At 50.5% G+C, this 16,450-nt stretch overlaps 1 protein-coding gene across 1 annotated transcript in view; it reads right to left on the bottom strand.

Annotated features, from left to right (window-relative positions):
- The window catches only part of MASP1 (MBL associated serine protease 1), a 29,906-nt gene extending 24,656 nt beyond the window's left edge, over nt 1–5,250 (bottom strand). Inside the window, exons 1-2 of the mRNA XM_009682143.2 lie at nt 4,817–5,250; nt 2,308–2,533 (exon numbers count right to left, since the gene is read on the bottom strand). Of these exons, the coding sequence (XP_009680438.2) occupies nt 2,308–2,533; nt 4,817–4,821 (231 nt within the window). The 5' untranslated portion in view covers nt 4,822–5,250. The remainder of the gene's footprint in view (nt 1–2,307; nt 2,534–4,816) is intronic.
- Between the last annotated feature and the right edge of the window lie 11,200 nt (nt 5,251–16,450).

Genomic DNA, 16,450 nt, shown 5'->3' with positions numbered 1-16,450 from the left:
TATGTTTGCAGCTTGGCTTCCTCCGAACTTGCCACTCAAGACCACTTTCTACACTACTCCAGAGCAGGCATATGGATGGCTGAGAAGGTAATGGAAGCAAAGGCCACAGCACAATTGCTTTCTACCTGTCCTGAGCTGGGATTTTTTTTTTTCCTTGCCTTGCGCTGGGGCTATTTAGCCCTGATTTTTGACCTCATTCTTATAGCAGTGAAGACAATGAAGAGGCTGACAGGAGAGTCCAACAGACTTCGGGTCAGGACCTTGTTCAGGACAAACAAGCAGAGGTATTTCTTCACACACGTACATAATCACGTACATAATCACGTATTTAATGTGTGCAGCTAACTGCCACAGAAGGCTGCAGAGGTTCACACAAGAGTTCAGAAAGCAATTGGACAAATTCACGGAGGAGAAATCTAACAAGTACTAGCAGATACAGAGGTGCCACTTTTGGCTTTCTAAGCTGTGATGAGCCTCTTTACTGGACCTGGCAGAGTATTAAAGAGAAGCACCTATACAAGTTGGGTCCAGAATTATATTCTACAGGCATGCACCGTTGGCCTCTATCAAAGACAGGGCATGGGCTGATTCTCTTTTCATGTCTTGCACTGATGATGATGGAGGCTGAACCCACAGATCCAAGGAGGCAAATGGCCATGAAGTCGTTTGTGTGCTCTCCTTACATTTTCTAAGCTGGTGGTTTAGCAGCATCAGGATTGTATCTCAACCTAGTGGAGGAACTTATGGATCACCCATAATCCATCCAGACGGACATTTTCTGAGCATTTTCAACACAAATATAATTCCTTGGTAGAGGCTGTGCAAGCTGAGTTTCAGCCCAGAGCAAATTTATACAGCTGAGATCTAAATCCCCGTGAAAAATACCTCCTTCTTATGGAAATCCAGCGGCAGGGAGAGTTATGATGCCAAATTGGCACCATGGCCAAATAACAGGGAGCCTTATGAAAAAGGAAAAATGAGCAGGGGGTGAAGGGGGGGAGGAGCAGTAAAGCTCGGAATGGGGAAAGTTTCCAAGAAATCCACTCCTTGAGCCTATTGGATTTTTAAAGTAATATATCTCTATATATGTCCATGGCCCTTGTGCTTGGAGAAGATCCAGGAGAAGCAGAAAGAACTAATCAAACCTCAATGAGAGCTGTTAATAGCAGAAGGAGTGCCAGCGCAAAGGGGAAATTAAAACAGCAAACAGCAGATCTGAGAGGAAAAACACAAACGTTTGCTTTGTCTTCTTAGCACAAGAATGAAATAATAATTTAAATTAGCTGGCAACTAGTGTCAGGGCTGAGCTCTGTGGCTGCAGACCTGGATCCACACTCCGCCTGCATCTGTGCGAGAGGCCAAGTGAGACCTGTGCCTAGTTTCAGCCCGGTTCAGTGGGGCTAACATTGAAAGCACCTGCTTACTATAGCTGATCCAGACAGCAGCCAACCTTATCTAGTCCAAAGAGGGGAGAACCCAGCTTGTTCTGGACATGAAGGAGAGCCCTGTCTGGAGACATGTGTTTCAAGGCATAAGGATGCTCAGAGGCACAGCAGCGTGTGGCCCACCGTGGTTTCTGATGGAGTCTGCTCTGCACTGAAGCAGACCGAAGTCTTATGCTGCTGGTCATGACCAGCTCCCTGGGAACATCTGTAGCTTGTCTACGCTTTCGGTATTTGCAAGCAGTGGCCTCAAAATTTGGATCTGAGCTGTGCAATGGGTTTGCCGTGAACCCAAGGAAGCCTTTAGGTCTGAACCGGGCTGCTTGTGGGATGGAGGCTGTGGACGCAGATCCAAACTTACAGGCTCAAGCTCAGGTCTAATGCTTCCCTCTTGCTTCCACTGGGATCGGATGGGATGTCCCGAGAGCCTGCAAGCACAGCTGCGAACCCAGGCTGCCTGCGGGACACACATGACCACGGCCTGGCAAAGGCACACAACTCATCAGGCACCTTCCTTGCATGAGTTTGATGCTACAGTAGCACAGGCTGGGGGTTTAGCCGACTTTCATCAGCATGTAGGTGCCTAAATACCATTGGGTTAAATGAGAATTAGGTGCCCATATACCTCCAGAAACCTGGGCCTTTGTGGCTAAGCTCTGAACCTGAGTGCCTCACTCACTGCTTAGTCCAACAGATGTTATCAGCTTATCTGTGCTTGCCCTATCATCCACCGGACTGACAATTCTTGTGCCCAATAAATGGGGAAAAATAGCTTGTTCCCAGATTTTCCAGCACTACCCTCTCTCAGCTGGCCAAACTGCTCTCCCCACTACCCCTCCATTTGTCCTGTAACACCACAGCTCACCTTCACATAGTCGTATTCACAGAGGTAGGATGACTCCAAGTCAAAATGCATGAAGTAGAGCTTGATTTTAAATCCATCAGGCACAGAAATATTCCATGTCATTTCCGAGTCACTTGGGTAAGAATCCGGGAAGTTTGGGGACTGTATCTCTCCAAACATATCTGTCAGCTCAATGGCATCTGCCACAGAAAGCAGAAAAGCACAAAATGACCAAGCCAGAGGGTACCTGGAAAACACACAGAGAGATCAAATGAAGCTCTTGAAGTGCCAAAACCTGTCAAGGGCTCAGTCTATTTTTCCAAGCAGGTCATGTAAGGCCTCATGGTCGAAACACTGGTATCTGACTCTATGACTGGGGACAGGTCCTAGATGCAACACCAGGGCAACATATGGGGCATTTGTGTCCGGGGTCTGCTCTGTCCCAGCCTAAATGCTTGGCAAATATCCAGCTCCCTGACACCACAGTGTGGGGTGGAAAGTGCAAAATGGCTCCTGGCCTTGCAAGGAGCAGAGCTCCCAGATACATTCGTGTGGGCCGCTGCACAGGGCTCACTGGGAAGGGGATGCTGGGACCAAGGCTGGGGCTTGCTAGGATGCTTTTTAATGCAGGGCTCTGGGATGCGGCACAACCACCTCTCTCCTACTCCATGCTCCACAGAGGGGAGCTGGCGGGGGTCACAGATCTGGTGCGAGGTGCCGGGTGGGAGAGGAGATGCAGCGCTGCATTCCTGTGAGCAAATTCCATGCCAAGTTGCAGGGGGGCGGGAGGTAGCACGCAAGGACGGAAGAGCCTTGGGGAGGTGTGTAAAGCAGGTGCAACAAACAGCACGGGCCTCCCATCCAGCTCCAGACACCTTCAGGAGTTAAATGTTTCTAACACTTTCTGTGAACAGATAGCCATGGGCTAATGGCCCTCTGATGGGCAAATCTTCATTTAGCAGAAGAATGGACATAAGGGCACTTAATAAAGTAATGATGTTTTCTAAATCAGTATAATGAAAGCATCATGGCGGCAACAGCTTATTATTATTATTAATATTATTATTATTACTACTAGTACTGCTACTACTGTTTAGTTTCATCCTGCCAGATTGGGATTGCTGACTCTCACAGCACAGCTCTTCGCAACTGGGCAAGTAAAACCTAGCTTCACTTCGCTTCGCTTCTCCTCTCTTCTCTCTATCTCAGGGTAGCACTCCCTCAGGTAGAGAAGCCCACAGAGGTGAAGATCCTTAGAGTTCTTTTGGGATCAAACTAGACTTCTAAAATTCTGACCCTAAAGAGTTTGCCACAGGTATCAACTTGTTTGTGTCAGAGGTGGGCAGAGGATCCAGGTAAAGCAGCAGCGGTCCAGCTGACCTCCCACCAACCCTGAGCTCCATTTTGCAGCATGAAAGTGAGCATAAACGCAGCATTTCTCAGTGCACAGGGAGGTGCACACAGCTCTGCCTGTGCTGGAGGTCTGAAAATGAAAGTTCATGCTATTGCATGGGACCTAGAATGAGGAACATACCTTATGCCCTTTATGCTCAGTGGAGTGCTCATAGGAAAAGAAGCATTTAGGAAATTAGAGCCATTAGAGAAGAATATTTCAGCTTTCAAAAATAGGTGCTAAGGCCTGGCAAAGACTTACAGGTGTGTACTGCAGTCGCTGGAACAACTCACATATATATCTACATACGGTTTCAAAATTTAGCTATGCTGGTGAGGAAATTGAAGCTATGTAAGTGGATTATTTTTAAACCTGTCTGCGTTCTTTTGAAGCCAGGACAGTATATTACTGGGGCTCATTTGCGTGGTGCCATCACTTTCCCCGGCTCTTGGTTACAAAGTAAAGTTAATGGGAGCTGAAAAATCTGGACTGATTTTTCTTTCAAGCAGAGTGAGGTTGAACATGCCTTTTTCTGACAGCTTGTCTGAAACCACAAAAATGTGTGAAGGGAAAATCTGTTTCTCTTCTGGTCAGAGTACATACACAAGGGCTAGATGCTCATCAGGCATAAATGAGTCTCACCTCCTTGACTTGAATGGGCCTTTCGCTGGTGCAACTCTTGGCTTTCTCTTTAAACAGAGGAAGTAAAGTAACATCAAACTTTCCCATGCCAGGAAAGTCTTATCTTCATGCGAAAGTGAAAACTGACCGCTGTGTGCCTAGAAACACGAGTCCCGTGCAGCACATAAAGCCGAACTCGCACCTTTGGGCGTGCGCCGCGCGCGTGGAGCGCGGCACAGCAGTAATCTCACGCTCCCTCGCTGCGAACCGAGCAGCCCGCGCCAGCCGCGAGCGCCTCGCAGCCTGCTCGCATTCCTCCGCCGCGCTGGCACACAAGCCGAGCTGCAGCGCGAAGTCGAGACGTGAGCAATGCCTTGATCGCGCGCGCAGACGGGGAAGCCGAAGCCGCGGTCATCAAAGGGAAGCGCTCTCCAGAGGGATCGCCCCTCTCCCCAGCCTGGCCTGGAGACAACAGCACGCGGGACCCCAGGGTCGGTTCATCGGGTAGGTACTCACCTCATTTTGCAGCTCGGAGAGTTTGCCGGTCGTTTTGGAGCGCGAGTTGTTTGTTTGTTTTGGGGGGATGGCTTTGCCTCGTTCCAAGCGCTCCACTGTCCGTCTTATCTTTGTGCCGAGATTTGTGAGCGTGTGAGCGTGTATGTGTGTGTGTCTGGAGCTGTCTGGCATTTTCCATGCAGGTCACGCCTTCCCCTGCCTGCAACGGTTCCCCACATCCCCACACGCACACACGCACACACACAGACCTGACGGCATTGAAACTGTCCTCCCCTCCGCCAGCCCGCTCCCGCAGTCCCTCCTCTCGCTCCGTAGGGCTGCCCGATGCACTTCAGCAAAAGCCACGGGATTCAGCTAAGTTTTTGTCTTTCTTAATCTCCCGACTGTGAGTGTGTGTGTGTGTGTGTGTTTGTGTGTGTGCCCACGCATATTGTGTTTTCTCTTTTTTCTACAGGCTGCTTTGCCAGATGGCTAAAATTTGCCTCTCAATAGGGACAGGGGCTCCAGCAAAAACAGAAGGCAAGAACGTGTGAAAAAAACCTGTGCAAGAATAAATAGCTTTAGATGTGCAGCTGGGATCTATGCTCCGACTTGATTTCGGCTTCTCTGCTCAGCGCTGAGGCTGCCCAGGGTTTGGGACTTCAGTCTGGCTTCCAAGTAACTTTCTAATTGTGACAGTCTGAAAAAAACTGAGCCAGTTTTCACCCTCCCGCAAAGCTCAGGAATTGCTGGATTCAGCATTTTGTTCCTGGGCAAAAGAGCAGCATTAGGTGCTGGCTCTGTTTGGGATTGAGAACTTTAAACACCAGAGCTACAGGTTTTGATCCTGACTCCTTCCTATCAAAGAAACATTAAAAACGTGAACGCTCCTGGCTCCCCCCCCCCCCCCCCCAAGCCACAGGAGATTCATTTCCCCTCCCTATGCCAGGGAACAACAAACCAAAATCCAGTTATGTCTGCATAACTGTTAGGAAGAAAATCTATTTGGGTTGCAAACAAGGGAACAGCCTGTAGGGAACCAAAGGATGCAAGTGACTTTCTCACCCAGAAATGACACCCTTTGAGACATTAATAGCTGAACTTTAATAGCTGTTTACCAACTTCATCTTGAGCTGGTTAATGTAAACCCTGCAGACATGCACTGGCAGGCACAGATACATATGCAGTGTGTTAAAATGCACACAGAAACAAGAGCAGCAAAGAGGCAGGGAAACAGGGATGTGTTGGCACCGCTTCTGCAGAGCAGCACGCTTCCAAACTCTCCCAGGACTCACCAGCCCTCTGATGTCAGGCTGAGGCTCCGCTGTTAAAGGGGCAATGTTAACTCAGGCCTCCCGCTTGTGTCTGGGACATCTTCGACCCCTCTAGCAATGTGCAGCCCCTACAAAAGCTAGGAGTGAAGGGGACTGGAGGAAAGAGGAGGGAGTTTGCTCCTTTTTCCATTTCTTGCCTTTGTGCTTTGGGGGCTGACAGCTCCTTGGCTTTCTGCACAGCTGCTTTAGCCTCCTCACTTGCTTGTGTGGGTCTCTGGTTCTACACTAGGGAAGAAATAGTACCTAGGAGATTAATTTGAGTAAAATAGAAAAATATGAGTGGAAAAGCACTAAAAAAAATAGTAAAAAGGCTCTGGGCAAAGGAAAGATCTGGGTCTGTCATTATTTTTATCTCTGGAAAGTTTTAACAGCTCATCACTGTACAAACACCACTCTCACTCATGCTAACACACCCAGGCAAGCTGATCAAACTAATTAATATCTAAGCAATGTGTCAAATGTAAGACTTTATTTTTGCAGGCAAGTGTGCTCTTGTCTGAGCCCTGAATACACTGTGATCTATTTTTTCCCTGTCTATTCTGCTGGGTGGGTCCTTCATACCCTCATTTTTCCATCACGACAACCTTCTATAGCTTTTTGGAACTGGTCCTCTAATTCAGGAGCAACTTTAATTCTGAAGTAACATTTCCTTTGCTGCCAAGGACACTGGAAGTTGCTGATGCCTCTTTCAAGCTAAAATTCGGAGGGTCAATGTCTGTATTCACGCTGTGAGGTTGGTCTGGGAGACACGCAACGGCAACACAAGCTCCATGTGTTTGCTACCCGTGTTGCTGGGTATAGCATGGGCTTAAAGTGTTCACACTGGCCCTATAGGGGCCAGGGAGTGTAAGAGAAGATGAACGCTGTACCGGGAGCCTTTGGGACTGATTTGCCTGCTAGACTGTACATGGGGTTGCTCTGGGACCATGCCCGTCATGCAGAAGGGCTTTAGAGATGGAAGACCCTTGCTGCATCTCTTCTCTCCCTCTGACCTCTCTGGTGTCCGGCTTGTTTAGACCTCCCTTTCAGGAGAGGGTGTACATGGCTCTGCAGGTTGAGATGGCCGAGCGCACATCGGTCGGGGCAAAACCAGGGATAGATCCCTAGGCCTGCGCTCTCCCTTCTTGTCCACACTCACCTCCTCTAGTGCGGAGGGAACCAGGATCTGGCGCTCTGTGAGGACCCAGGAGGAGCCTGAAGTCCATGCTGCAGCCGCCCCTCCAACAAGCACTACCTACACAGCTCCCAAATCATTGCCTCCTGGCAGGCTTGGAAAGTCAATGTTTTGCAGCAATGGCTGCCCATCTGTCACAGAGTTGCTCCTGCTCCAGGGCTAGATTAACCCTGGTTAGGCTCTGTATGCTGGCAAGAAGTTAGTTTTCTGTGGACTTGCTTGGCTCCTGGGTTTGAGTCCACCTGGCATGGAGAGAATCGGTGCCCTCTGGCTCTGCAGGTGTAATTGCTGCCATATCACAGTCACTGCATTAAAGTAGAAGGATGCCCTCATGCACTGCCTGGTGCATGAAATGGCTTGAGGTGGTGGAGTCAAAAAGGCCTATCTGCTCTGAAATGGCGTGTGAAGAAAGCAGGGATGACTCACTCCTGTGCATGAGCTGCACACTCGTATCCTGAGGGGTTTCCTTGCCCCAGCGCATGTATCCATGTGCCAGCCTCCCAAACACTTTGCTTCGTGGAAGCGCAGCTCCCTGCAAGCTCATGATGGCCGGCTCGGACATTGAAGTCCTCTCTGACCACATCTGGCCTGAATCAGTGTGGGCTCCTAAAGAAGGTTTAGAGGCAGTGGCTGATTGGCTGCAATCTCACTTTTGCTGTCCCCAAGTGCCTAAAACTCTCTACAACCACATGCATCCCCATTTCCTCATGCAGCCATTTGCATGCAAACCCCAGCCCCAGCGCATGCAATGTCCCACACCGCTACTGTGCAGCCCACCTGCCCAAAACAGCCCTGGAGAAGGAGTCTGTCCATCTGGGCAATTGTGACGCCTCCCTTGGTTATGGCAGCACAGCCCCAGCACTCTGTGCCCCGGGGCTGCTGCGGGTCTGGGGTGCCATGCAGAGCGCTCTCCATCCATCCAGCAGCTGTACAGGCTTTGCGCTCCAGCTCTTTCCTGGCCGCGTAGATCCTGTGCTGCAGCATCTGCTTGTGGGGGAGATGGAAAGGGACCTGCAAAGGGAAGACGGAGAATGTGTTTTGGTTGCAGTGCCTTCTCCAGAGCTATTCCCACCTATTCGAGGTGAGGGACTGCTATGGTGCACCCCAGAAATACTGTTAGAAATGCCCCTACCTGCAAGCCATTCTCAAAACCAGGCTCAACCTCTGAGACAACCCAGAGAGCAGGGCTTCTCTCTAACACTGCACTAGGAACCATACTTCGATCAGTTCTTGGCACGCAGTGATGGGCTTGCACTGCGCTCTGCAGGCGAGCATTACTGTGGTCTGGATGCCCTTGAATGGAGAGCCCTCCCCATCACCCCCTGCCTTGCTGTTAAATCAAATGAAGTCTATTGCAAATTGAAAGAGCTTGGTCTAAGAGATGGTCTTTGTGGGAAAGGACCCCAAACTACAAGGACTTTACAAATCAAAGCAAAACTAGAATGAAAGGAGACTTGCAAACAGCTTTATGTTGGCTTATGCTCAAAGAACAGGGTATAGTGAGCAGTTTGGGGGAGGATAGCTTGTTTTATCCTCACTCCTGTCCTCACTTCTTATAATAAAAGATACACATTATCAGAAAATTCTGCAGGCAAAAGTGATCTGGAGGGCAAAACTCATGTTGGAACAGGGATGCTGGGCTCACCGTTCACTGCCTTGGCATTAGTGGGTACTCGAGTGATAGGAAATAGCAAACTGATGGGATAGTTTGTCACATTGTCCCCAAGAAATCTGAGGACACAGGGCTGCCAGGAGCTGCTAGGCCAAACTTGTGGCAGAACTGAGCCAGGCCTGGCCACTCACATTGCCATTTGAATTGTCTGCTCACAGTAAGGGAAAAAAAAAGTCATTGAGAGGAGGATGTAGCGCTGACCAGCTAGGATACCAGACAGGGTTCACCTTGACTCTGACCTGGTACGCTTTTATATATTCTTTTCCTAAAACATACAGCTTATGAACAGCTATGTCAGTAATGCCAGGGATGTTGAGTCTTGTCCCTGCCTTGCTAGAGGACTTGTGTACATGTTATCTGAGGCCTCACCACCAATAACAGAAGCGGGCATGCTGAATCTTTAACCAGCAGTGTTTTCTTCCCATGTGTTGATGGGACAACTGGGTTAAACTGTGACAAACCAGCAGATGGATTTGGACCTGCTTTCTTACAGATCGCTCCCGTCCTTGAAGAGATCATCCCTGGAGCTGGACTGCTCTAGCGTCCCCGTGACATGCACCGAGGAATGAACCCAGTAGTGCTGTCTGAGGCTTTTCTTTAACGCTGGAGCCAGATTTGCCTCTTAGAAATAACACCTTTAAACTCATTGGAGTTAGAGAGGGATAAAACTGCTATGAGAGTTAATCTGGTCCTGCAGGAATAAAACAGTGTCATGAATCCACAGCTGGAGTAAGTGATCATACATTGACCATTGGTGCCCTGCAAGAGACCGTGATCCTGCTGTCCCCCAGGTCAGGCCAGCACCGCCCAGTGCCATAGCTCCTCTCGGACCCTGTATTGGGCCCGTTGCCATAGGTGCACTGCTTCTTGGCCTGACATGTGCATCAGGGATGAAAGTCTTGGAAGATCCTGCTCCCTGACAGAGTTGCGGCATCTCCCTGGCTCCCTTCCACCCTAGGTGCTGGAGGAAAGCCTGGCTTCATGGCACCTGAGTTCTGTTCCCAGCATCTCTCCTGCGTCTCCCAGGGCACCGAGCTCTGCTCCTAGCAGCTCTCCTCTAGCTCCAAGGGGCTCCTGGAGCCCCCTCGTGGGGCTTGTTGATAGGGTCCCATGAAGCCATCCGTGCGGAGCCGTCAGTGGGGTCCTCAGCCCTCCACTGTGGGGTTTTGCTGCGGCTCCGTGCTGAGGAGGCAGCAGTGCTCACCTCAGGGGTGTTACTGGGAGACAGGGTGCAGAGGTGGCAATGGAGACACCTAGGAGCTTGAGCAGGGCACACAGTCCCTTTGCACAACCATCTCCCAGTGTGTTGAGCCTGGATGAGACAGGTCCTTCGGGGGCTTTGCTCTCCTCTGCCCCAGGGTTTCCTCCATCGTGTGCTCTAACAGTCTGAGGTGGACATGTCCAGGACCCAGCTGCTGTTGTGAGGCTGGGAGAGAGGAAAGGAGGGATGTACAGTAGTGGGGAAAGGAGGATATATGAGATGGGAAAAGAAGGTTGTAAAGAGGTGGGAAAAGGAGGATATATGGTGCTGAGAAATGAACGCAGCCTTATGCAGCAATGGGAAAAGGTGGATCTACAGAGACGGGAAAGGTGGATATACAGTGATGGGAGAAAGCAGGTACATGGAGATGGGAAAAGGTGGCTATATGGAGATGAGGGGAGAGCACGCTCAGAGGGAATGTACATAGAAATGGTGAGCAGAGCACTGCTTGCTCAGTGGTTAGAGCATAGGGGAAAGCCATTGGCAGTGCAGTTTGAAGCTGCAAGGCTTTGCAGGTGGCTGGGACTTTTACCCAGTATCCTCACTGTTAAGAAGGTGCATTTTGTCACCTTGGGGGCAAGCTGCTTCCTGAGGTGACAGCACCGTGGGGACGCAGAGGTTAATCCAGGGCCCCCGCTGGAGTGGGAGCCAGGCCTTCCTTGCAGCAGTCCTCAGGGCAGGGGCCCAGCTGTGTCTGGTGCTGCACAGCAGATCCGACAGGATGAGGACCTCCCAGCATCCCACACCGGCCCCGCGTGCCACTAGATGGCACTTGAACCTCTGCTTGGCGAGGTTTGCGGGGAAAGATGTCCGGCGCGCTCTGGCTCGCGAGGGTGTCGCTCCGGCTCGCAAGGGTGTCTGCAAGGGTGTTCGCCAGCTGGGCCTCCTCAGGACACTCAGCCAGCTCAGGGAGGGCTGGCACTGGATCCTCAAAGCGGGGGACACCTTCGGGGGGGGTCTGTGTGAAGCTGTGGCTTATGCTCATCCATCCAGCCCCCGGCCCGTGCACTGCTGCTGAGGAGGCACCCTCTCTGCCCGCCTGGGGCTGGCTGCAGGCTTGGGCAGACGTCCCACGGGGGGACACCTGTCCGGGTGGCCTCTTGCCATGGCCTCGAACCCCATAGCGCTGCCTGGAGGAGATCTCCTCCCTGACCGCCATTCCTGCCCAGGTGCCTGGGGACATCCCTGCGACCCCGCCTGCATTAATGGGAGTGGAGAGAACAGCTCCTTGTGCTCTGGGACCTGGACCAAATGCCCTTTTGGAGGGCTGTGAGATCGGGTGGGGACCTGCTCTATGCAAGCTGCTCCTGTGGATAATTCTGCCCTATGGGCTGGCCAGGGAGAAATTTTAAGGGCCGGGTGGTCGTTCGGGACAGGTGAGTTGTGTCCCCTCCTGCCCCTGGGCTATGCTGGGCCTCCTCTGGTATTTGCCCTGTGGTAGGGTTCATGTCACCGCCCTTTAAAAGAAGTAACTTCTTGAGACAGCATACAGCATTGATCAGAACGTACCTGAAAAAAAAAAAGCTAGCACATTATCAACACGGCCCAGTGGCTATTCACAATAAATCGATGCTTCATTTGGTTGCGAAATGAAATCAGATCTATAATGCTGTGGATGGAGATATCCAGCCCTCTTTCTCCTGTTTTCCGCCTCCTTCCTCTGCCCTTACCTGCATGCAGTGAGACACACCTGCACCCCTGACTGGCAGAGCGTGTTCGTGATTGGTATGAGATGGTCCGAATGTCGTTTCATCCACTTGGTGTTCCTTGCTCCGCTGAGACTGGGAGGTGCTCAGGGGAGCTCAGAAGAGTGCACAGAGGGAAAATTGCATTTAACACTGAAACAGAACCAGAGGAATCGGGATATTGTGTTATATATTGGCCCAGGCAAATGTATATTCTCCCACTGCTGGGTCCCAGCCACTGCATCACCTGCTCCTGACAGCTCCAAAAACTCTGTCTTTGTGCTGGTATTTAACTATGGGTGATGGCCCCAACTTTGAAGGGTATTTTGGCATTGCTCTCATTTTTATTTTGCTGGAAGGGAGGCCCTTAAATGATTTTGAGATTGTGAGATTTGGGTGCTGAAACATGATCAAAGCTGACAGGATGTGGGCTTAGCTGTGTCTGTGTCACTATTGAAAGACAGGTACAAGTTTTGTAGGCATTCAGCACCCACTGAAGCAGGGAGTAGGGCATCCCTTACGCACCTCTGAGAGACCTCTAGACTCCCACGAGGGCCCAGCCAAGGCCATTCCGTTGCCAGATACACCAGTGTCCCCTTAAAAGGAACTGTGCCACTGTAATACTTTCAGACAAGCCCAAATCACTGTGATTTCCCCCTGACAGAGCGGCTGTGAAATTGCAGCGGGGGCAGAGCATGGTGTGACTGAAATGATTACGCTGGTAACAGGGGATGATAGCAAATCTGCAGCATTGGAGGGGACTGCACGCTGTGCCACGTTCCCAAGCAGAGATAACATGTGAGCTGTTCAAGCTCAGTCAACAGTTTGTTTGCAGGACCTTACTTCCCTGGAAAAACAAACAAACAAACAAAAAGAATAGAATAACTCGGAGCATTGTTTCCTTCCCCTTTTTCATTTCCAAAGGCTTGCCCTGTCTGAAGTTGGCTCTGTGTCTAACCATGACATGAGTCATTGCCAGGGGTGGCCCTGAAAGCATCAGTCTCTGCTTACACAGAGGGCTCACAGCAGTTCCTGTAGCTGCCAGCTGCTTTCAGCATTTGTGTCTGCAGCTCCTGTCCTGCTCGTAATGCTCTGCTCGAAGTGCAGCCTGTTTCACCTCTTGGGAAGCCTGAAAACCAAAGGCCTGCAGAATCCAGGACTTCCTCCTACCGAAGGAGATAGATGTTCATTTCCTCTTGGGTTGGGTAGACTCTAATTCTTGGTCGTAGCAAGGCTGAGATGGACCAGGGAGCCTTCGTCAGCTGCAGAGGTGAAGGATCCTGCCCAAGCAGCTCCTGGCCTGTGAATGTCCAGTGTAGCAGGATGGTGGCAGGGAGCAATCCACCATGAGCGGTGGCTCCCAGCAGTGCCCTTGGGTTTCTGGAGGAGCTAGGGTGGGCAATGATTTGCTGCTGTCACTTGGGCTGTGGGCACTGCCCACGTGTGCCACGGCCAATGCAAATTTATGCTGCAGTCCTCTGCCCTTCCCCTTGGTAGGAAATGTTTTCAAAGGCCCTCATGATGCCAGTTAGCTCAGGCAAAATGGTCTGAATAGAAAAGTACACAGACAAGGTCTGGTGTATGGAGAAATGCCACCATAACATCCAGGTGTTCTGGACCTGATGAGGCAAAAACTAATGGCAAAACCCTGGCATTGGGCTGGTTCAGCAACCAGGCAGCTCTTCCTGTAGAGGTACCAGTGTCAAGTGACTCATCTGCGCTCAGCCAGGAGTAGGAACATCACCTGTAGTAGCCCATGTAGAAATCCACATGTTTGCAGAGGCTTTTGGTCACGCAGGGAATTGTCCCTCTGGCATTGACGTGCAGCCACCTTTGGGGTTGAACATGGCTGTTGAGTGCTACTGTAAGGCTGCTAAGGCTGGAAGATAATACAGCTGTAGAGAGGGGATTTTGCAAGAAGAACGTAACTCAGACAAATCCTTTGGCCACTGATGCTAGTGCACTCCCTGTTACTACCCAAGAGACCAGCAGCTCACTCACAGCCACAGATGGGTTTGTATCTTGCCTGAGAAGTTGCACCTCAAACACAGTGTGACACAGCATGGTAGGGTCCCAGACATCCTGTACCTCAGTTTCTCTGAGTGTCACTTTCTCTCTCATGCTGAGGATGAGCATGTGAGCTCTGGTGTTGGAAAGGGTGAGCCATTAAAATAGCAATACAAGCATTTGAAGCCTTTACTCAGCTAGCACATAAATACATTTCCCAGAGCTGACACCCTCACTTCCCCCCCTCCTCCCCTCCCAAAGGTGACCAGCTGAAGGTAACAGCTAGAAATGATCAACTTCAGCTGGTTAACTCTCCTGGCCCTCAGAGCAGGACCATCTGGAGAAGGTTCCGCCCGTTTAGCCCTTCCCACTGACCATCCCTTGGAGCAGCAATGCAATGGCTGAAAGCTCCGGGCAATGAACAGACAGGTGGCTAGAGAAGGACTCAGTGAAGGAAGGGTGTGATGAGAGGACTGCAAGCTGTTTGTGTTCCTCTAAGGAGGTGCTGTGCATTGTGCCAAGCCAGCCTGTGAACGGTCATTCTTCATGTCGGCTGTGTGGGTCTCGCTGTGGAATACTATCGACAAACACCAGCTCTGTTCTCATTAACAACCTGTTAATCACCTGCCACCTGTCGTTAGAAGGTGTGCAGAGACCCTGTGAATGGCAGGCAATGCACAACATGTTCTGTAGGCTGGAGGGGGAACATAGGTTATAGATTACATAGAAGGAGACAGGAGTGCTGGGTGGATTTTAACAACCTACCTGCATTTATAAGACCCAGCAATGGGCCATTATTTATCTGCAAAACCTGCTGAGGCTTGTGCTTTAACACAGAACCGCATTTATAATGCCATTCAAGTCACGTTCTGGTTCTTACTCATGCCCCAAACCAACTCCCCAAGACACAAAAACTCAGCTGAAGATGAACAGTACATTTGGGAGAAGACGACTGTTAGTCCAGAGGGCAGCAGCAGGCAGAAAGTGATGGTGCCCTGGGCTGTATTTGTGGAGAGCAACATCCGCATTATTCATTCAGGAGTGAACCCTTGGAGGTGTGCTTGAGCACAAAAATCAATACCAAATATTTCTAGCATTGCAAAGCAATTTGCACACAGGTGATTTCACCCACTGTCAGGATGCAGCCACTTCTGGGGTAGAGTGGAGTTACCAAGAGCCCATTTTAAGAGCAGAGGTGAAAGAGAGTGCAGGCCGGTGAAGGGAGAAGTTTGAAGCCAGCATCTGAGATATCGTCAGGCATAGACCTAGACATACATTTGCCTTGCCTAAAGATAGAAGAAGTTCAAACAACAGTTTTCTGTCTTTGGCAAAGCCAGGGCAAAACCCCTAGCACTGTGGCCAAGACTGTTCTGCTCATTGCAGAGTGCAGCTTTTACTGGGAGTGATGGTCTCTCAGCAGTGAAAGGTTCATTGTACACCACTTGATCCCACAGCCTCAGGGTAAAGCACAGGACTGTGGTCTCATTGCAGAGCAGAGTGTGGAGGGCTAGTGGCAACTGTGGGTTAACCATCCTTGCAGAACTGACTCAGGTGCACTGGGTTTGTCTGGAGACCAGTCAGTGGGAACCCAGGAACCTGCATAAGAAGCTATAGAGGAGCTAGGGGTGGGTTGGTATGGTGTGTGTCAAGTCTTAGGAAGCCTTTCTTTACTCTTGACCCTGCTGCTGCCTTTTAACCTCCTTTCCTGTTTCTGTCTGCACTAAGCTCATTCAGGGTGTGTGGGACTGTGAGGAGCTGCCTAAAAAGCCTTGGGGTACTGTCTGAATGAGCTGTGGTGTGCCTGGTCCTTAGGACAAAAGTCTACGTGCTGTGGTGGTGTGGGTGGGGGACACCTGGATCCTCTAGCAGATGGAAGAATATAGGCCTGTGTCTCTGAAGAGGATCTTCTTGCAAAGCATCTGTATCTATTTTTCCCTTGATGATATCTTTTTAATGTTTGTGGGGGCTGAGCTGGGACACAGAAACTTTTACTTGCTTCTCAGCTTGGGTTCCCTGGGTAAAACCAGCCTGCAATGGCTGAAAGCTAGTGGGTATCATGTGCAGAGGGTGCTCCAGAGGCCTAGCACTGCCTGGCTGTGTAACATCAGTGCTCTCCTCCATGACTCTCAGCTAATAGTAGAGCCGTATTTATAAACTGTCTAGGTGGTGAGGATTCTGTGTGCTACTGTAAGACAAACAGTGCTAAAGGTAGCAAATCCACACAAATGGGTTGCTGATGTGGCTTTGGCAGCCCTAATGAAAGACTGAAGGACCATCCAGCCCTGCCGCTTGTGGCAGCTGCTGTGCTTTGTGTCTCCTCGCTGTCGGAGAGGTCTGGAGAAGAGAACCAAAAGGTGAACCAAGAATGGTGAAGAGCCTGTTTGTGTTGCAGCTGTCATCTCTGGAGTATGCCGTACTTTCCTCTGAAAGAGCTGGTTTTTGGGAACAGGGCACTGGGGAAGGACACTGTGGGACAGTTGTTGATCCCAGCTGCTTTATTTGGTTATTATTGTTCTGGGGTT

Source organism: Struthio camelus, chromosome 9, assembly GCF_040807025.1.
Source record: "Struthio camelus isolate bStrCam1 chromosome 9, bStrCam1.hap1, whole genome shotgun sequence".
NCBI lineage: Eukaryota > Metazoa > Chordata > Aves > Struthioniformes > Struthionidae > Struthio > Struthio camelus.
Note: the sequence above shows the minus strand (reverse complement) of the source record. Positions and strands in the feature narration are given on the sequence as shown.